Source organism: Oryctolagus cuniculus, chromosome 20 (assembly GCF_051225735.1).
Source record: "Oryctolagus cuniculus isolate XC-2025 breed Fujian yellow rabbit chromosome 20, ASM5122573v1, whole genome shotgun sequence".
Lineage (NCBI taxonomy): Eukaryota > Metazoa > Chordata > Mammalia > Lagomorpha > Leporidae > Oryctolagus > Oryctolagus cuniculus.
This window is the reverse complement of record NC_142886.1, coordinates 24723745-24745709: the sequence shown is the minus strand read 5'-3', so window position 1 is coordinate 24745709 and position 21965 is coordinate 24723745. Positions and strand designations below refer to the sequence as shown.

At 45.4% G+C, this 21965-nt stretch overlaps 2 protein-coding genes across 5 annotated transcripts in view; both read right to left on the bottom strand.

Annotated features, from left to right (window-relative positions):
- The window catches only part of BBOF1 (basal body orientation factor 1), a 51060-nt gene that overhangs the window by 23658 nt on the left and 5437 nt on the right, over positions 1–21965 (bottom strand). For 3 of the 4 annotated variants that reach the window (XM_008272060.5, XM_008272059.4, XM_089322344.1), the window contains 3 exons: positions 20345–20410; positions 12072–12215; positions 4208–4288 (listed from right to left, as the gene is read on the bottom strand). In XM_008272060.5, the coding sequence (XP_008270282.1) occupies positions 4208–4288; positions 12072–12215; positions 20345–20410 (291 nt within the window). The remainder of the gene's footprint in view (positions 1–4207; positions 4289–12071; positions 12216–20344; positions 20411–21965) is intronic. The other variant, XM_089322345.1, reaches the window with a different exon arrangement.
- On the bottom strand, positions 7879–11560 carry LOC103345058 (E3 ubiquitin-protein ligase RNF113A). Its single transcript, XM_089322354.1, has one exon. The coding sequence runs from the start codon at positions 9782–9784 to the stop codon at positions 8690–8692; it is 1095 nt and encodes a 364-aa protein (XP_089178480.1). The 5' UTR covers positions 9785–11560; the 3' UTR covers positions 7879–8689.

Sequence of the window (21965 nt, the reverse complement as noted above, 5' to 3'; positions counted from 1 at the left end):
GGGAGTCTCTCTGAGGAAATGAAATTTGAGCCATAAAGAATGAGAATGAGCCACAGCTGGAGGAAGTGCATTCCAGGAAGAGGAATACAAACATACACAAACATGTGGAAGGGAGAGAGGGTTTGCAGGGATTCAAGGAGCAGGAAGAAATACATCGGAAAACTAAGCCCAGTGATCTGAAGACATCGTTTATATGAATAGGTGGAACCGGCTGAGCTATGAGATGAATGAGCAGGCCTATTGGAAAGGCCCTGCCATGAAGCAGAAGCAATGGGGCTCTCGTCAGCATAGGAGAAACACCCACAAAACCCCTGGCAGACAGAGTGAGGCAGACAGGGCAGTGCTAGTCAACCCCACACTCAGTTCCATCATTTTCTCTTCTCAGCTTCTACTCGTGGCTGGAAGACCAAACATTGTTTCCCAGCCTCTGTTATAGAAGTTCTTTCCAAGGAGATGTAAGAAAAAATGTGATAGGAGCCTTTGGGAAAGCTTTCATGACTTCCAGCTAACAGAGATGGATGCAGCTAAGGATCCCCCTCTGTTTGCCCTAAATGTAGGCAAAGCCTGAACTGCAGTAACTTTTTTTTAAAGATTTTTATTTATCTGAAAGGCCAAGTTAAAGTAAGGAGAGAGGAGGGGAGAGAGAGAGATCTTCTATCCACTGGTTCTCTCCACAATTGCCCACAACAGCCAGGACAGGGCCAGGCCAAAGCCAGGAGCTGGAATTCAATATCCAGGTCTCCCACATGGGTAGCAGGGACCCAGTGTCCTGGGTTATCATCTGCTATCCCCCAGGGTGTGCTTAGCAGGAAGCTGGAATTGCAAGCAGAGCTGAGACAGGACCCCAGGACTCCAGCATGGGATGCAGCTCTTTCAGTACACTTTAAGGCTGCACCAAATACGCTTCACCTTTCTTTTTTGTTGTTGTTGTTGATTTTTATTTATTTATCAAGCACTTCTAACTTTTGTTTTCTAGATCACATGGAAAAGATCAAGTTTAGAGCAGAGAGGTAACTGAGAGCAGCCTGTCCCAGAAATGTCTCAGAATAAAAATACCTTGATATTGCTCCTGCCCTACCCCACCCCCAGGCTATCAGATACACAGACAAAGCCTGGAGCCAGTTTTAAAGGAATTCCTTTTATCTAAGGAAAAAAAAATTTTTTTTTTTGACAGGCAGAGTGGACAGTGAGAGACAGAGACAGAGAGAAAGGTTTTCCTTTTGCTGTTGGTTCACTCTCCAATGGCTGCCGCGGCCGGCACACTGCGCTGATCCGATGGCAGGAGCCAGGTACTTCTCCTGGTCTCCCATGGGGTGCAGGGCCCAAGCACTTGGGCCATCCTCCACTGCACTCCCTGGCCATAGCAGAGAGCTGGCCTGGAAGAGGGGCAACTGGGACAGAATCCGGCACCCCGACCGGGACTAGAACCCGTGTGCCGGCACCACAGGCGGAGGATTAGCCTATTGAGCCGCGGTGCCGGCAGGAATTTATATGTATTTTTTATTTATTTATTTATTTTTTTGACAGGCAGAGTGGACAGTGAGAGAGAGAGAGACAGAGAGAAAGGTCTTCCTTTGCCGTTGGTTCACCCTCCAATGGCCGCTGCGGTTGGCGCGCTGCGGCCGGCGCACCGCGCTGATCCGATGGCAGGAGCCAGGTGCTTCTCCTGGTCTCCCATGGGGTGCAGGGCCCAAGCACCTGGGCCATCCTCCACTGCACTCCCTGGCCACAGCAGAGAGCTGGCCTGGAAGAGGGGCAACCGGGACAGAATCCGGCGCCCCAACCGGGACTAGAACCCGGTGTGCCGGCGCCGCTAGGCGGAGGATTAGCCTAGTGAGCCGCGGCGCCGGCCGGAATTTATATGTATTTAACTGCCCACTCTCAACACCCCACAATCTTAGAAATTTCTGAAAGGATCCATTTAATTCTAAGAAGGAAAAACATTTTCTTTTTGCTTTTTTACAGGTTTGTTTATTAATTAATTAATTTATTTAAGCCGGCGCCGTGGCTCAATAGGCTAATCCTCCACCTTGCGGCGCCGGCACACCGGGTTCTAGTCCCGGTCGGGGCGCCGGACTCTGTCCCGGTTGCCCCTCTTCCAGGCCAGCTCTCTGCTATGGCCAGGGAGTGCAGTGGAGGATGGCCCAGGTGCTTGGGCCCTGCACCCCATGGGAGACCAGGAAAAAGCACCTGGATCCTGGCTCCTGCCAGGATCAGCGCGGTGCGCCGGCTGCAGCGGCGGCCATTGGAGGGTGAACCAACGGCAAAGGAAGACCTTTCTCTCTCTGTCTCTCTCTCTCACTGTCCACTCTGCCTGTCAAAAAAAAAAAAAAAAAAAAAAAAAAAAAAAAAAATTAATTAATTTATTTATTACACTGAGAGAGGGAGAGATAGAGAGAGAGTGGTCTTGGGGCCAGTGCTGTAGCATAGCAGGTACAGCTGTCCTCTGTGTTGCTGGAATCCCATATGGGTGCCAGTTCGAGTCCCGGCTGCTTCACTTCTGATCCAGCTCTCTGCTATGGCCTGGGAAAGCAGTAGAAGGTGGCCCAAGTCCTTAGGCCCCTGCACCCACGTGGGAGACCTGGAGGAAACTCCTGGCTCCTGGCTTTGGATCAGCACAGCTCTGGCCATTGCAGTCAATTGGGGAGTGAATCAGTGGATGAAAGACCTCTCTCTCTCTCTCTCTGCCTCTCCTTCTCTCTGTGTAACTCTTTGAAACAAATAAATAAACCTTTAAAAAAAAAAAAAAAAGGAAGAAAGAGCAAGGTCTTCCATCCACAGCTTCACTCACAGATGGCTGCAATGGCCTGGGCTGGGCCAAGCTGAAGCCAGGAGCCAGAGCAGAGGCTTCATCCAGGTTTCCTATGTGGGTGGCAGGAGCCCAAGCACTTAGGTCATCTTCTGCTGTTTTTCTCGGGGCTATTAGCAGGGAGCTGGATTGGGAGTGGAGCAGCCAGAACAATGCCAGAGTAAGAAGGAAAAATTAAATAAAACAATTCAAGAAAAACCATAGGGCCTCTGAAAAATTCTATATTAGTATCTTGATGAACATCCTACAATTTGAAGAATTAATTTCAGAGTCATAGAGAAACTTGGAAGTTTGCGATATATCAAAGAACATGTTTGAGGGAAGTATCCTTTTGTTCTTAGAACTGTATCTTTGAAAAACATGAAATCTATTCTCTTTATATTAATAAAAATATTTTGACCATGTTTAATTAGCATCTTAGTTTAACTTGGCTAATGGAACATCTTTGTACATACACCAGAGTGACTCCTCCAATCCCATCTCTCTCATATAATGGGGCACATGTAGTTTTAATCCCACTAGGGGAATACCAAGCTGAGGGAGATGTGTCCTGAAGCCTTTATGATAATTCCTTTTAAAGACTTCGAGAATTGGACTGCGTATTTGGCATAGCAGTTAAGATGTCACTTGGACATGTACATCCCAAATTGGAGTGCACACTCTGGGAGAGTGGGTGATGGCTCGAGTACTTGGGTCCCTGCCAAGGTCAACTTATAAGGGAGATCCAGATTGAGTTCTGGCTCCTGGCTTTGGCCTAGCCCAGACCCAGTTGTTGCAGGCATTTGGAGAATGAACCAAAAGATGGAAGATCTCATCTGTCTTGTCTGTTTCTGCCTTTCAAATAAATAAGATTTCAAAAATCTCTCAATGGGAAGGCAGAAAATGATTTTGAGATGGCTAGAATAGATTTTTTCCCTTTTTTTTTTTTTTTTAAGATTTATTTGAAAGGCAAAGTTACAGACACACACACACACAGAGAGAGAGAGAGAGAGAGAGAGAGAGAGAGAGAGAGCGTGCCTCCATCTGCTGGTCCACTTGTCAAATAGCCGCAAAAGCCAGAGCTGGGCTGATCTAAAGCCAGGAGACTCTTCCAGGTCTCCCACGTGGCTGCAGAGGCCCAACCACTTCAGCCATCCTCCACTGCTGTCCTGGGCACATTAACAGGGAGCTGGACTGGACGTGGAGCAGCTGGATCTAGAACTGGTGCCCACATGGGATGCTGGCACCACAGGCAGGGGCTTCACCCGCTATGCCGGCCCCTCCAATTCTTATTCTGCTGTGAATCAACAACAATCTTCCAATAAGATATCAAATGGAAGGATGATGCATGCCAGAATGCATATAAATATACTTATGTTATCCTAGAAAACATTTCTAATTAACACACATATTCCGTACCTTTTCTTCAAAAAATCTGCCTTCTAGTCTTCTAAGAGTCTCCTGATGTTTCCGTTCTGTGTTCCTTAAACTCTCCTTCAGCTAAAATTACAATATAAAAAAAAAAATGGTCAGTAGGAAGTGGGTTTGATTGGGACATATTCCTAGAAAACTCTCACTAGAGCAACATCTTTTGTACATGACCTCTTAATCCTAAACACCCAGAAAAACCAGGTGTCCTTGCCTCCAAGCATTGCATTTCCCTCAATCGTCTACAGGCTTCTAAGATCAATACTGAGTTCTTTAAAAGCCTTTCACGGATAACAGTTCTCAGAACATTCAGACGAGGTCACATGTGTGGAACCACATAATAATAAAATTTTAGAGTTGAAAGGGACCTGAGGAGTCGGACTATACAATTCTCTAACCGAATATAAGAAAAATATCCCGAGACAGACATACCACCAATTCAAACCTCATAATACACTAGAGGCTGCTCCCTAGTAGTTCCCACTTTCAAAATATTCTTCCTTGGAAGCTAAATGAACCTTCTGACTTATAAAACAATTCTTCTTAGCTAACATCAATTTAAAAACAACTCCTGTGACTACCATGGATAGAGCCTACTTCTGTTCTCTAAAACTACGTAGATTCAATTCTTTTGGTTAAGAGAGTTAAGCTAATTTAAATCAATAATCCTGTAGCCTATATTTATAGTAAGAATGAATAAGATTGGGGCTGGCATCATGGCACAGTACATTGAGCTACCACCTGCAATGCTTGCATCCCACATAGGTGCTGGTAGGAGTCCTGGCTACTCCATTTCTGATCCAGCTCCCTGCTCATGTGCCTGGGAAGGCAGTAGAAGATGGTCCAAGTCCTTGGATTCCTGCACCCATGTAGGAGACCCAGATAGAATTCCAGGATCCTGGATTTGGCCTGGCCCAGCCCTGACTATTGTGGCCATTTGGGGAGTGAACCAGGGGATGGAAGATCTCTGTCTTCCTTTCTCTCTGTAACTCAGTCTTTCAAATAAGTAATTTTTTAAAAAAGATAAGATTGAAATAGGCATACTTACTATAACATTCATGCCACAAAAAATGAAGGCTTTCCATTAGATAGACCACAGTCAGGGCTGCCTCTCTCACCAACCGGTTGGCCCTAAGCAATTCGTTTAATTTTCTGTCTCAGATCTCCAGGCATAAGAGGATAGTAATAGTATCCGTCTCATAGGGGCATGGTAAGGATGGTAAGGATTAAATCATAATGTGGGGCTGGCACCGTGGCACAGTAGGTTAATCCTCCGCCTGCGGTGCTGGTATCCCATATGGACGCCAGTTCTAGTCACGGCTGCCCTTCCAATCCAGCTCTCTGCTTTGGCCTGGGAAATCAGTAGAAGCTGGACCGAGTACTCGGGCCCCTGCACCCGCGTGGGAAACCCGGAAGAAGCTCCTGGCTCCTGGCTTCGGATCAGTGCAGCTCTGGCCATTGTGGCCATTTGGGGAGTGAACCGATGGAAGACCTTACTCTCTGTCTTTCCCTCTCACTGTCTGTAACTCTACCTCTCAAAAAAAAAAAATAAAATAAAATCTAAAAATAAATAAATAATGCATATAAAGTACTTAGCATAGTAACCATTTAATGTATAGGTTATTATTATGTCTAATATTACCCTCCCCTATACTTAACAGCTTTACTTACTGTAATCTCTAACTGTATTAAATTTCCACTTTATATCATCTCTTTCAGATGTTCTTCCTAATTTTTTATACAACTTTTTTTTTTTTTTTTTTGACAGGCAGAGTGGACAGTGAGAGAGAGAGAGAGAGAAAGGTCTTCCCTTGCCGGCCAGCGCACTGCAGCCAGCACACCGTGCTGATCTGAAGCCAGGAGCCAGGAGCTTCTTCCAGGTCTCCCACATGGGTGCAGGGGCCCAAGGACTTGGGCCATCTTCTACTGCTTTCCCAGGCCACAGCAGAGAGCTGGATAGGAAGTGGAGCAGCTGGGTCTTGAACCGGTGCCCATATGGGATGCTGGTGCTTCAAGGCCAGGGCATTAACCCACTGTGCCACAGCGCCAGCCCCTACACAACTTTTTAAAATGGCTTCTTACACTGTCATAGACTTGTTCAATTATATCAACATACAAGTTTATAAAAATATCTTCCATTCTAGTGTGTATAGAGATGAACCTTTCATACACCATTAAACTCCCCCCTGGAATATATAAATTAATAAATATTTGAAAATATAATTAGGCAGTGTGTATCACAAGCCTTTGAAAGTTCATGTTCATGATGCTGGCGGTGTGGCATAGCAGATAAAACTGCCGCTTGCGGTGCCGGCATCTCATGTGGGCACCAGTTCAAGTGCTGGCTACTCCACTTCCCATCCAGCTCTCTACTGTGGCCTGGGAAAGCAGTAGAAGATGACCCAAGTGTTTGGGCCCCTGCATCTGCATGGGAGACCTGGAGTAAACTCTTGGCTCCTGGTTTTGCATCAGCCCAGCTCCAGCTTTTGTAGCCATTGGGAGAGTGAACCAGCAGAGGGAAGACCTCTGTCTCTCTCTGCCTCTCTCTAACTCTGACTTTCAAATAAATAAATCTTTTTTTTTAAGTTCACGTTCTTTAACTCATAAATTCCACTTCTAAGAAGCTCCTTATTTAAAGAGCAGGCATTTCGCATAGTGATTAAGACAGCAGTTAGGACCCATCTCCTATCAGAATGCCTGGATTTGACATTTGCCTCAAGCTTCTGATTCCAGCTTCCTGCTAATGTGAACCTGTGATAGGTCAAGTAACTGAGTTACCACTTACATGGGAAATGTGCATTGTGCTCCTGACTTCAATGTTTCAGGGGAATACACAAGTGGATGGGAGCTGTCTACCTCTCACATTAAAAAAATGAGGGGGGCAAATTAAGATACAGAAAAATATGCCATTCCTTAGATGTACATCACAGTTTATAACGAAAAATAAGAAAAACTCCAAGTGTCCAACAGCAAGGGACCATTTAACAAATTATTCTATCCAATGGAATGCCATGTACTTTCTAAAAGATTTTATGGGAAAATATTTAATGGCATTGAAAAGTGTGAATCAAGTGAGAATGCAGGTTATCAGTGTGTACAGAAGGACTTCAGTTGTGTGAAAATAGCACATCATAGTTTTGTTTCCCACACAGCAAGGAAAAAAAGGAAAGATATCAGAATTTTTATTTGAAAGACAAAGTTAGAGAAGTAGAGACAGAGAGAGAGGTCTTCCATCCGCTGGTTCATTCCCCAAATGGCCACAGTGGCCAGACCTGGGCTGATCTGAAGCCAGGAGCCAGGAGCCAGGAGCCAGGAGCTTCCTCTGAGTCTCCCACATAGGTACAGGTGCCCAAAGACTTGGGCCAGCCTCTGCTGCCTTCCTGGGCACATTAGCAGCAAATGGATCAGAAGTGGAGCTGCCAGGACTTGAATTGGTGCCCATAAGTGATGCTGGAGCTGCAGGCCAGCACCACAGTGCTGTCCCCTAATTATCAGAATATTAACAAGGCTTATCTCTAGGTAACTGTGAGGAGCAGGGCATTTTTTTAATCAATTAAGCTAAGTTTACTGAAGTGAATATTATCATTTTATCAAAAGACTAAAACAAAAAAAAAATCCTAACTGCCACCTACAAATATGATTGTTAATAGGAACCATTTTTTCTTTTTTAAAAAGATTTATTTGAAAGTCAGAGTTACAGAGAAAGAGAGGCTGAGAGAGAGAATAAATTGAGAATCTTCCAACCGCTGTTTCACTCAATGGCCACAATTGCCAGGGCTGGGCCAGGCTAAAGCCGGGAGTTTCATCTGAGTTTCTCACGTGGGTGCAGGGGCCCAGGTACTTGGGCCATCTTCCATTGCTTTCCCAGGCACATTAGCAGGAAGCTGGACTGGGCATGGAGCAGCCAGGCCTCAAACCAATGTCCCTATTGGATGCCAGCCCTGCAGGTGGCAGCTTTACCTGCTACGACACACCACAGTGCTAGACCCGGAAACCATATTTTCTTTAAAACGTGTGCCTTGAATCTGTTTAGTCTCTTTTTAATTTGTATAATGAATTCTAGATATTCAGTGTACTAATTTGCTTTCCTAATGTGTATCTTTCAGTGTTAAGTTCACGGACTCTCACACCTATTTCAGTTATTCCTCCCTTGGGATTCCACAGACTCATCAATGTCTATTGCATTTGAATTTTAAATCTCCACAGCCTCCTCTGAAATGGCTGAGATGTAGTTCACCATTAGGTGGCAATATTGTTCTTAAAAAAAAAAATCACACAAGGGCTTACTAGAATGTAAGTCTATATAGAGGATGGCTATTTTGAGAGTTCCTGAAAACTATATTATTCAACTTGCAGCATTTTCACTTAAAACTTGACAATTCTTCAAGTATTTTAAGATTTCCAAAAGAACAACAGAATGTTTATTTTGAGCTTTGAGAATTACGGGAAACGTCTGTGATGGGAGTTGGGCCCTCATGGGGGCTCGCCGGGGAACCCGGAAGTACTGCCCTCTGCTGCAGCTCTGTGCCTCTCCAGCTTAGCCATCAGTTCTTTGGCTGGATTGAAGACGCCACTGGTCTGCTGGTCGCAGACGTAGCAGCGCGGGGTGGCGCGGAAATGTTGCAGGGCACAGCTCTCGCAGAAATAATGCCTGCACTTGGTCACCACGGGGTTTTGGAAGGTCTGGCGACAGATGAAACACTTGAATGGTATTTCCTCTTCGTCGCTCCCCACTTCGTAGTCTTCAGCCTCGCAGACACCGTAGCGACCCTCATCAAGCTCACGTTCAATCTGCCAGCCGTGCTTGTAATCTGAGCGGTCGTGGAGGAATTTGCAGCTGTCTCCGAAGCCGCAGAAGCCAGTCTCCTTGTAGTCCTTACAGATGTCGGGCTGGTAATCCCAGCGCACGGTGGCTCGCAGGTGCTCGGGCGCTCGGATGGGGCCCTTCCGCACCAACCCGGAGGAGGCATTGCCCATCGACGTATCCTTGGGCTTCATGTATTTCTGGTAGTTATTGATGCCCCGGTAGATCTTGTCATCCTCCTGGCCCCTCAGCGCCTCCTGGATCTTCCGGCTGCGCTCAAAGATGGCTTGCGCGTCCCGCTCCTTCTCCGTGTCCAGCTCGTACACGGCCGTCGCCCCCATATCCTCGGGGCCCGCGGGTTTGGCCGAGCGGGTGGACTTGTAGACGACGCCGAGGCTCTCGGGCTCCTTTCCCGCCTCCTCCTCCCCGCAGCTCCCGTCGCAGCGGGCCGCCTTCCGCTTCGCGCCGCCACAGGTCTTCTGTATCATGGGGTTGTGGGCCGCCCGCCTCCTCTCGGGCCGAACCACAGGGCTGCCCTCGTCGCCACTGCTGCTGCTTTCTCCGGGATCTGGGTCGCACACCGGGCGCCTTCTGCGGGCGGCAGCCCCTTTCCGCCCAGGCTTTTTGAAGAGGAAGGCGCACACCTGGCCGGCCGTCTCTCCTGAAGGCCGCTCTGCCATCTCAGAGCCCGGAGCCCCCAAACGGCTGCGGCACGACGGGCGACCGAGTCGACGGGCAACCGGGTCGGCGCGCGCCTCCCGCATCACTGCTGCGGGAGAGGACGGCCCGGGAGCGCCAGTGCGCAGGCGCCAGACCCGCACTCCCTGCGGGGCTGCTACCGGAAACACCCTTGAAAAACATTATGGAGTGTGCTGTGTATCTTATTTTTGTGTGTTTTCTTGTGCGTGCGGGCTTTTTTTTTTTTTAATTTCACATTTCAACTGATACAAAGAATAATACTGTTCATGCCTCAAGGCATTTACAATCTAGTAGACAAGACAAATGAGGAATACAGTATCAGGACAGATGAACTCTATGATATAGAAGAGATACCAAATGTCACCCCTCAAAAATTAGTTTTAAACAAGACTTTGGGAAGGCCTCAGGGAGAGCATTAATTTGAGCTGAGCCTTTGAGAGATGGTGAAATTTTAATGAATAGAGATCAGGAATACATTCCAGACAGAAGATGATAATATTCCTAGGTAGGTGTAGAGTCTTAACTGTCACACCAAGGTGTCTGGCAGTGTTAGTTTTCAATGGATCGATACTAAAGACAATGCTCGGCAGAGGTGATCATGACATCATCAGAACTGTGATGGTCTAAGATTACTCCTGCAGAAGGCAGGAAAGCAGCGAATGCTGTTAGCAGGACCTTTCTTCACACAGAGCTGCACATCAGTTTGTAACCAGCCCAAATGCATCTTTCTTTGCCTATTCTGATGTACAAAAGGAAACTACTGAGCTTGAGACTGACTGAAGTGTCTGCTCCAACAGACAAACCATGCTTGCTTGTGGATTTCACAAACTGGCCTTGGCAAAGACAGCTGCAACTGGGAAGTAACCTGGCCCTTCCCAGTCAGCATGACCCAGGTTTGAATTTGTTGCAACAAAACACAAAGAGGTACAAACACCTAAGGACATGATAAGCACGGGCTCCAGGCTGAGTGGCCTCCATCCCGACTACCGAAGCACTGCAGTCTCTTAACACAATACTTTACCTCTTTCAGGTCTCAGCCAAATAACGTTTGTAGCTACTTGGTTGTACAGAATATCTTATGTCCTCCTCACAATAAAGTCAAGCCATGAAGGAAGTTTCCTAGGGAACTGTGCTGACATCTGAGGTCTGTTACCAGACTTGCAGCTGGCATCAGCACCTGGCTCAGCAGCCCAGCCTCCTTGTCAGCTCCTTACAAGTCCCAGGCCACCCGCAAAGCAGGATGGCACTTCCTGAGACCACGAAGCTTGCGATTGCCTTCATCTGTCAATAAGCTTTCTTGTTCCTTCCCTTCCAACCCTGTCATTTTTTTTAATTTGATAGAGTTAGACAGTGAGAGAGAGAGAGACAGAAAGAAAGGTCTTCCTTCCATTGGTTCACTCCCCTAATGGCTGCTACGGCTGGCACGCTGTAGCCAGGAGCCAGGTGCTTCTTCCTGGTCTCCCATGCAGGTGCAGGGCCCAAGCACTTGGGCCATCCTCCACTGCCTTCCCAGGCCACAGCAAATTGCTGGACTGGAAGAGGAGCAACCAGGACTAGAACCCAACGCCCATTTGGGAGGATTAAACAAGTGAGCCATGGCGCCAGCCCCGTCCTTGTTATTTTGATTTGGCACCAGGGACAAAGCCAAGCTTTTAGGAGCACGTTTATGTAATTCTTACCACATGCCATGCAGTATTTTACATATATTAATTCATTTAATCCTACAACAATCTGAGATAGCAACTTTTATTATCCACATTTTATAAATAAGGAAACCAAGGTACAGAAAGGTTAAGTAACTTGCCTAACTCACAAAGCTAATTTCAGCTACCTTTGCCAGGCACCTACTTGTGCTATTTACTGCAGTATCATCAACACAATAAAACCATATCCTGAGCCATTTCTTAAGAGCAAGGTCAGAGAAACTTCCTGAAAACACTTAGTGATCCCTGCCCCACTCAACCAAACCCCTAGAGCTTTTTTCTTTCTTTTTTTTAACTTTTATTTAATAAATATAAATTTCCAAAGTACACCTTTTGGATTACAGTGGCTTTTAACCCCTAGAGCTTTTACATTTTTTCTAAAATTATTATCCCCCAGACTAACTAAATAACTGTGGGAGGGTGTGGTGGCTGCAGCTGGATGAGTCCATCAAGAAACCAATGTCTAGAAAAGGTCTTGCTGTCAAAAATCTTTGGTTTCCAGTTCTAACCTGGTATGGTTCCCTATTTTCCTCCCAAATAATCTCAAGAATGTCAAGACTTCTTTACTGTCTCATAGTAGCGGATGTTTGTGAAGGTTTCTGCAGCATAAACAGTTAGTTCTAATCTCTTGGGGTAGGGGGGCGCTTACATCATCTAATTCTTTTTCCACTTGAATTTTTCTCTTCTGAAATTGTTTTATTGCTTTCAGCTCTGTCTGAATCATGCCAATTTCTTTGATTCTTTGATTGAACTTTCCCTCCAGGTCATGTATATACATAGTGTACTGGCGCTCCTGTATTAAAAAAAGAGATTGTAGATGAGTTAGGAAAAAGAACAGAAGTTCCACAGATAGGGCCAGCACCATGCATGGCGCAGTAGGCTAATCCTCCGCCTGTGACACTAGCATCCCATATGGGCACCGGTTCTAGTCCCAGCTGCTTCTCTTCCAATTCAGCTCTCTGCTATGGCCTGGGAAAGCAGTAGAAGACAGCCCAAGTCCTTGGGCCCCTGCACCCACATGGGAGACTGGGAAGAAGCACCTGGCTCCTGGCTTCAGATCGGCACAGCTCCTGCCATTGCAGCCATTTGGGGAGTGAACCAACAGACAGAAGACCTTTATCTCTGTCTCTCCCTCTCACTGTCTGTAACTATCTCTCAAATAAATAAATAAAATCTTTATAAAAAAAAGTTCCAGAGTCATGTTCACATTCAGGCCTTGAGCCATTTGTACATCTTTGAAGAAATATCCCTTTTCCTTTGCATAAAGTTTTAAAATGTTTATTTATTTAAAAGGCAAAGAGAAAAAAAGAAAAAGAGATAGAGACAGAGAAAATTCTTCCATCGACTGGGTTATTCCCCAAATGCCCATAACAGCAAGGGCTGGGCCAGGCCAAGGCCAGGAGCGAGGAACTCAATCCAGGTCTCCTATACAGGTGGCAGAGACTGAAGTGCTCAGCCATTGCCTGCTGTCTCCATCACCTGTTGCACTGTGGGTGTGCATTAGCAGGAAGCTGGAATGGAGGGCAGAGTCAGGACTCAAATCCAGGCACTTTGATATGGGATGGAGCAGCTTAACTGCTGTACCAAATGTCTGCCCTCTGAATAAAGTTTTAATTTTTTTTTTATTTATTTGACAGAGTTATAGACAGTGAGAGAGAGACGGAGAGAAAGGTCTTTCCTCTGTTGGTTCATTCCCCAAATGGCTGCCACGGCTGGTGCTGTGCCAATCCGAAGCCAGGAGCCAGGTGTTTCCTCCTGGTCTCCCATGCTGACGCAGGGGCCCAAACACTTGGGCCATCCTCCACTGCCCTCCTGAGCCACAGCAGAGAGCTGGATTGGAAGAGGAGCAGCTGGAACTAGAACCAGGCGCCCATATGGATGTTGGCGCGGCAGGTGGAGGACTAACCAAGTGAGCCATGGTGCTGGCCCCTAAAGTTTTAGTTTTTATAAAAAGATACCAACCACATGTAAAAGAAATAAAATTTTGGGAAAATTTCTATACAAGCTGATAGAAAGGAAGACAATGTAGATATTTATTTAAAAGGGATATGAGAAGACTAAACAAATCTTTACTCTGTAAGAAGGGCAACATCCCCAACCTAAATTGAAATTAGTAAGCTGAGATACAAGGGGCGGATAAATGTTCTAGTAAAAGAAGAAGGAAGGAGGAAAAACAAGAAAAAGGAGAAAGAGGAAGAGAAGGAAGTAAAGGAAGGAGAGAGAGGGAAAGTGAGAGGGAGAAGAAAAGGATCAATGTAATAAAAATGAACAAAAGACATCAAAAATGCAATTGGCCCTCTAACGTGAAAAAGATTCTTAACCTACCTCGTAATGAAACACAAATTAAAACTACACTTCAATACCATTTCTCAGCAGTCACATTGGCAAAAGTCAAATTTGACACTATATTCTATTGGCAGCACTGCAGAAACAGGCAGTCTCACACCCGGGAGTGGTATTATGAAAACGGCACAGTATCTATACAGGGAAATTTGGCAGCATCTACAAAAAATACATATTTTTCTTTGACACAGCAATATCACCTCTAGAAATCTATCCCCAAAGACACAGTGGCCAAAATGTAAAAAGATGTCCAGGAGAGGCTCTTTACTGGAGCAGTAACTGCAGCACCAAACAGTAGAAACAACCCCGTCAGCAGCTATGGGCTGAGTGCTTGCCCTCCCCTCTCACTAAATTCCTTTAAGTCCTAAGCCTCCGTGTAATAGCATCTGGAAGTGTGGCCTTGGGTAGGCAATCAGGTTTAGATACAGTCATGACAGTGCAGCTCCGTGATGGCACTGATCGCCTGCAAGAGGAGATGAGGAGACGAGAACTTTCTCTCTGCCATGTGAGGATACACATGGCGGCAGTGGCCTCTGAACCAGTAGGCGAGCCCTTACTAAGAAACTTCCTATGGGGCTGGTGCCGTGGCATAGCAGGTTAAACCACTGCCTGCAGGCACAGGCATCCCATATGCTTCGAGTCCCAGATATTCCACTTGCAATCCAGTTCCCTGCTGATGATCTGGGAAAGCAGCAGAAGATGGCCCAAGTGCTTGGGCCCCTGCCACCCACATGGGAGACCTGGATGAAGCTCCTGGCTCTGGCTTTGGCCTGGCCCAGCTCCAGCTGATACAGCCCTCTGGGGAGTGAACCAGCAGATGGAAGTTCTCTTTCTCTCTCTCTCTAACTCTGCCTTTTGAATAAAATAATTATTTAAAAAATAAAAGAGGCCGGCGCCGCGGCTCACTAGGCTAATCCTCCGCCTAGCAGCGCCGGCACACCGGGTTCTAGTCCCGGTTGGGGCGCCGGATTCTGTCCCGGTTGCCCCTCTTCCAGGCCAGCTCTCTGCTGTGGCCAGGGAGTGCAGTGGAGGATGGCCCAGGTGCTTGGGCCCTGCACCCCATGGGAGACCAGGAAAAGCACCTGGCTCCTGGCTCCTGCCATCGGATCAGCGCGGTGCGCCGGCCGCATTGGAGGGTGCACCAACGGCAAAGGAAGACCTTTCTCTCTGTCTCTCTCTCACACTGTCCACTCTGCCTGTCAAAAAATAAAATAAAATAAAATAAAAGAACCTTCCCATGCTGACACCCTGACCTCAGACTTCCAGCCTCTAAAACTGGGTGATGTGTGTGTTTATACCACCTGATCTATGGTACCCTGTCCTAGCATTCCTGACTCAAGTGGAGTCCAGCTGAATACAGTGAGAACACACATGTAACTGACCACCATATAGCTAATGCGGGAGAGCTTCATACATGGCTGTGGATTCATCTCCGAGAAACACGAAATAAAATATATACTACACTTTATCTAAGAAAGAAGAGATGCAATATGCCTGTCTGTTAATATTTATTACAAACATCAGTGAAAAATTTTTAAGTGAAAGGATAAACCCACAATGAGTACCTACAGGAACAGGGAAAAGGCAGTGTGGAAAAGACATGGATTGAAATTGGATTTCTCAATACATACTTTGTTTCACAGTCTTTTTAAAAAAAAAAAAAACAACATTTTATTTGTTTGAGAGGTAAAGTTAAAGACAGTGAGAGAGAGAGAGAGAGAGAGAGAGAGAGAGAGGTCTCCAATCCTCTGGTTCACTCCCCTAAATGGCCACAATGGCTGGAGCTGAGCCAATCTGGAGCCGGGAGCAGGAGCTTCTCCCAGGTCTCCCACGTGGGTGCAGGGGCACAAGGACTTGGGCCATCTTCTACTGCTTTCCCAGGCCACAGCAGAGAGCAGGATTGGAAGAGGAACAGCAGGAACTTGAACAGGCACCCATATGGGATGTCAGCGCTGCACGCTAGGGCTTTAACACACTGCACCACAGCACCAGCCCCTGTTTGATAGTCTTGATTTCAAAACCATGTATACACTTTACATAATTACAAATTTTTACATTCAAAATTTAATCTTAAAAAGTAACCTCTGGGGCAGACATTGTGCACACAGGTTAAACTACCCTTGGGGCACCCATATCCCATTTCAGAGTGCCTGGAGTCTGAGTCCTGCACCTCTGTTTCTCGTTCTGTTTCCTGTTAATGCACCTGGGAGGTACCAAATGATGGCCCACGTATTTGGGCCCCTGCCACCCATGTGGGAGATCTGGATTGAGTTACTGGCTCCTGGCTTTGGCCTGGTCCAGACCCAGTTGTTGTTGGCATTTGGGAAATGAACCAGTGGATGGAAGATCTCTTTCTTTCAAATAAATAGATATATATTTTTAAAAAGCAACCTCTCAGAAGCAAAATATGTTGGATTTGTGGCATATATGTTGGGTTTATGGCAAAATATGTTGGGTTTGTGTTCACAGTAAGGAATTCAAAATGGTTTTATATCTTGCAATTTTGACCATAAATCCTCATTAGTATATTTTCTATGGGCGTGGAAATACCTCCCCAAATCCTAAATTATTTCCAGTAATCTACTATTGGTGGTACCTTAGTATACTGAGGATTTTGATGTAGTAAGGTTTAAGCAACGAAGTAATTATACTGATTAAGAACCAGGATTTTGGAAGGGGGGCATCTGACTTTGTGGTTAAGATGCCCTTGAGGGGGCTGGCACTGTGGCACAGCAGGTAAAGCTGCCACCTGCAGTGCCGGCATCCTATATGGGCGCCAGTTCCAGTCCTGGCTGCTCCACTTCCAATCCAGCTCTCTGCTATGGCTTGGAAAAGCAGTATGAAATGGCACAGGTCCTTGTGCCCCTGCACCCATGTGGGAGACCCGGAAGAAGCTCTTGGCTCCTGGCTTCGGAGCTCTGGCCGTTTCAGCCATTTGGGGAGTGAACCAGCGGACGGAAGACCTCTCTCTCTCTCTCTCTCTCTCTCTCTCCCTCTCTGCCTCTCTGCCTCTCTGCCTCTCTCTGACTTTCAAATAAATAAGTAAATCTAAAAAAAAGAAAATGCCCTGGGGTACCCTAATCCACTGTTGGTGGGAATATAAATTGGTAAAGCCAGTCTGGGAGACAGTGTGAAGATGCCTCAGAAATCTGAATATAGACCTACCATATATTCCAGCCATCCCACTCCTGGGAATCTACCCAAGGGAAACAAAATCAGCATATGAAAGAACTATCTGGGACGGGCGTCATGGCGCACTGGGTTAATCCTCCGCCTGCGGCACCAGCATCCATATGGGCTCTTGTTCTTGTCTTAGCTGCCCCTCTTCCAGTCCAGCTCTCTGCTGTGGCCTGGGAAGGCAGTGGAAGATGGCCCAAGTGCTTGGGCCCCTCACCCGCGTGGGGGACTGGGAAGAGGCACCTGGCTCCTGGCTTCAGATCGTCACAGCTCTGGCCGTTGTGGCCATTTGGGGAGTGAACCAGTGGAGAGAGGACATTTCTCTCTGCCTATTTCTCTCACTGTCTGTAACCCTACCTGTCAAATAAATAAATAAAATCTTAGAAAAAAAAAAAAGAGCTATCTGTACCTCCATGTTTATCGCAGCTCAATTCACAATACCAAAGACATAGAATCAACTGAAATGCCCATCAATTGAAGACTGCATAAAGAAATTATGGGATATGTACACCATGGAATACTACAAAGCAGTGAAAAAATGAAATCTGGTCATTTGCAACAAAATGGATGAAACTGGAAAACATTATACTTAGTGAAATAAACCAGCCCCAAAAGGACAAATACCATATGTTCTCTCTGACCTGTGATAACTAAAAGAGCACCTAAAAGGCAACCTGTAGAAATGATACTGACACTTCAAAAAGCAATGACTTTGAACAGTCCTTGTCTGTTGAGAAACAGCTTTTTAGTTTATATTTTTCTTTTTCTTTTCTTTTCCCTTATCATATCTTCCTTATCTTTGTTCTTTCATACTAATTATTGAACTCTTTACTTAACATAGGGTTAATTATATGTGTATAAAAATTGAAAATAGATCTTAGGGGCCAGTGCTGTGGCATAGTGGGTTGAAGCCCCGGCCTGAAGCACTGGCATCCCATATGGGCTTTGGTTCTAGTCCTGGCTGCTCCTCTTCTGATCCAGCTCTCTGCTGTGGCCTGGGAAAGCAGTAGAAGATGACCCAAGTCCTTGGGCCCCTGCACCCACGTGGGAGACCTGGAAGAAGCTCCTGGCTCCTGGCTTCGGATCGGTGTAGCTCCGGGCCATTGCAGCCATCTTGAGAGTGAATCAGCAGATGGAAGACCTCTCTCTCTCTCTCTCTCTCTCTCTCTCTCTCTCTCTCTGTCTTTCAAATAAGTAAAATAAATCTTTTTAAAAAGATTTATAAAAGAAAATAGATCTTAGTAAAAAATAAGAGTGAGAATAAGAAAAGGAAGAGGAAGGAGGGTGGGAGTGTAGGTAGGAGGGCAGGCACAGTGAGAAGAATTACCAAGACCTTAAAGTTGAAATGTATGAAGTTCATAACTACAAAGCAGTATAGTTCTGCATACATTCCTATGAACTTAATTCTAAGGGTACAGTTTAGAAATTTGCCATGGGACCCCAAATTCCCTTAAGCTGGCTGGTAAAATATATCAGTTTAAGTGTTACAGAGATCAAATGGATAGGATTAAGTGGTAAAGTGACCATATAGAAAGGGACAAGTGTTAAAGTGATCATATAAATAGTACTACGTGTCTGGAAATAATAATAGAATAAAAAGGAGTGAAGGCTCCATAGCTGAGGCAGCGCATGTCAAGATACCTCGGTGATCACTGATGTCATACAGAAGAGTGCTATTTGTTAAATAAGCAAGAGTCACTGTGCACTAACTTCCCATGCAGGACCTCTGTCCCCAATCACTTCCTTTTAGTGTATTAAGTGGAGGATATTAGTTACAGTTATATCTAAGAGCTGGCAAGAGATGTATCATTCCTGGGTTCTTCTTTAAAGATAATTAAGTTTCTAAAAGAAAAGAAGGGTGAGGAAGGAAAGGAAAGGAGGAAAGGGAAAAAAAAGTGAAATCACCTTCGATAAGGAAGCACTGAACAGCCCTTGGCTGGACTGTCGACGGACAATTTTCTTAGCTTTTTTATTTTATTATTTTTTCTTTTTCTTTCTCAGATTAAACAGGAGAGGGAAGAGGAAGGGGTGGGAGAGCAGGTACAGTGGGAAAAATTACTATGTTTCAAATGTTGTCTTTATGAGATACAACAAAAAGATGCCCTTGGGATGCCCACATCCCATTATCAGAGTATCTGGGTTAAAGTCCCAACTCCGCTTCCTATCCCAGCTTCCTACTCATGGGCACCCTGGGAGGCAGCAGTGATGGCTCCAGTACTTGGGTTCCTGCCACCCCTGTGGGAGACCCAGATTGAGTTTCTGTCTCCTGGCTTCTGCGTGGCCTAGCCCCAGCTGTTGTGGGCATTTAGGCAATAAACCAGCAGATGACAGATCTCTCTCTCTCTCTGCCTTTTAAATAGATAAAAAGAAATAAATGATAACTTTTTTCTTTTTAATTTTTTATTTTTTTGACAGGTAGAGTTAGACAGTGAGAGAGACAGAGAGACAGAGAGAAAGGTCTTCCTTTTTCTGTTGGTTGACTCCCCAAGTGGCTGCTACGGTTGGGGCGCTGCGCCAATCCGAAGCCAAGAGCCAGGTGCTTCATCCTGGTCTCCCATGCGGGTGCAGGGCCCAAGCACTTGGGCCATCCTCCACTGCCTTCCTGGGCCATAGCAGAGAGCAACCAGGACAGAACCGGCACCCCAACCGGGACTAGGACCCAGGGTGCTGGCGCCGCAGGCGGAGGATTAGCCTAGTGAGCCGTGGTGCCGGCCAACAACTTTTTTTGAAGAACTAGATTTTTGGCAAGGAAGAAAGGAGATACAGGTAAGATTAAATAAAAACTTTATATTCCTACAACTGAACTGAAAGTATTAGTATGAATTCATAATTTAATATTTTAAAAATATATATTTCTGAGCTCTGTCTACTGAAATAGCCCTAGAAACAATAACAAACTTAGGAACAAAAAGCATTCCTAACACCAGATAGTTCTCTGCAATAACATATTTACTATGTTATCTTTGAGCTTCTGTACAATGAAGTGTGTGGGATTTCCAGTCATTGGGCTGCTTTAAACTTATTATTCTTATTGGGTCTTTTTTTTTTTAAAAGATTTTATTTATTTGAAAGGCAGAGTTACAGAGAGAGAGAGAGAGTGAGCGAGAAGGAGGAGAGACAGAAATTTTCCATCTGTTTGTTCACTCCCCAAATGGCCACAATGGCCAGCGCTGGGTCAGTCTGAAGCCAGGAGCCAGGAGCTTCTTCGGGTCCCCCATGCGGGTGCAGGGGCTCAAGGACTTGGGCCATCTTCCACTGCTTTCCCAGGTGCCTTAACAGGGAGCTGGACTGGAAGTGGAGCAGCTGAGACTGAAACCGTCTCCCAGCACCAGCCACACTTATTGGCTCTTAAATACCTGAACTAAGCAGTAAGTAAAGTGTTAGTGAATATAGAGAACTCACCATTTGCTGCTTCTCCTCTTCAGCTTTTTCCTTTGTTTCAATCAACTGCTGTTTTAATTTTTCAATCTGTGGAAGATGAAAATAGAGAGTAAGAAGGGTAAAGACAGTGCTCCGTGTCCTACCTTCAGTATGGCCTAGTTTCTGCATAACACTAAAGCCAGCAGGGTAGAAGAAGCAGTGAGTGAGTGGGAAGAGAAGGGGACAGGAACTTACCCATACCATACCATTAATCTGCTTTTTTCAGTTTTCAAAACCTGGTTATCATGAGAATAACCTAGGTAGCTTGTTTATTGTGGTAAAAAAAAAAAAAAAACTATTAAATATATCATGTTGGCAGTTTCTCATATGCGGTTAGTAGTGTCAAGTATACCCACACTGTTAAACAGAGCTTTAGAATTTTTCATCTTGCAAATCCAACTCTCTACCCATTAGACACACATTCCCTCTTCTCTCCCCCGAGTCCTTGGCAATCACCTTTTCTGCTCCTATGCTGTGACTCCTTTAAATACTTTATGTGTAATACTTCATACAGTACTTGATCATTTGTGACTGGCTTACTTCATTTAAATTAATATCCTTGAGGTTCACCACATTGTAGCAAGTGACAGGATTTCAATCTTTTTATCCTTTACATATTTTATTCCAATATTATCTGAGTGATACAAACTCAAAATTTTAACTCTTTGGAAATGTACTAAATTAGCCTATGGATAATTAAAAAGCAATGCCATGATAATCACAAATAAATCCAAAAAATTATCAACTTAGTAAATGGGAAAAAGCCCAATATCTTTCGTTAATCATGCAGCTAGCCTTAGACAACATTCTAAAGAAATGTTGCTGCCAAAAAAATGTGACTTTAAAAAAGATCTTCAACTATTCATTTGTGGTAATCCATCCAAACTCAATTGTGATGAACACAACAGAATTTCTATAGTTGTTTTTTTCCACAAAAGGATGTCCTTGTATGTAGCTGTTTTAATTTTTCAAAAAAAGTTAGTTTTTAACAGATCTGATGTGCTCTGTACAATTCTAAGAACATGTTATTCCCTCGCACGCTCCCTCTTTGTGGGTGATCCTGTGCCTGGCTGGGGGATTGCCTGCCCAGCCCATGCAGGAGGTTAGGATGGTCTGACTGCTGGCACATTTCCCCTACCTCACTCCCCGTTGAAGGGTCTTGTAATTACCAGTCAGGCAAACAGCACTCGGGTGTGGCCCAGGACCATTAGGTGATGTGACCTTCAAGCTGATTGGAGAAGCACAGCTGCGCCAATTATCGGCTTTATCCTATAGAATTAGTGTTGCCCTAAACTAGCTATGCCCCCTCTGCCTGCCCTTTAAAAGCTTAAGTCTGACTGGTAATACACGTACGTGTTCTTGTCTCCAGTGCTTCTTGTGGAAGGATGCTGTCGCCCCACGATCCCGGCAGTGTGGGCCTTGCAGGACGAGCCTGCACCTTCTAAATCAGCCATCATAATGAGTGCGAGGAGACACCTCATTGTCACTTAGATCTACATTTCTCTTATGTAACTTTTTTTTTTAAGTCTCAAGCAGAGTACAGAATCCAAACACATAAATTTTGACACATTTTCTTTCTCTTTCCCTCTTAATTTTAGCACAT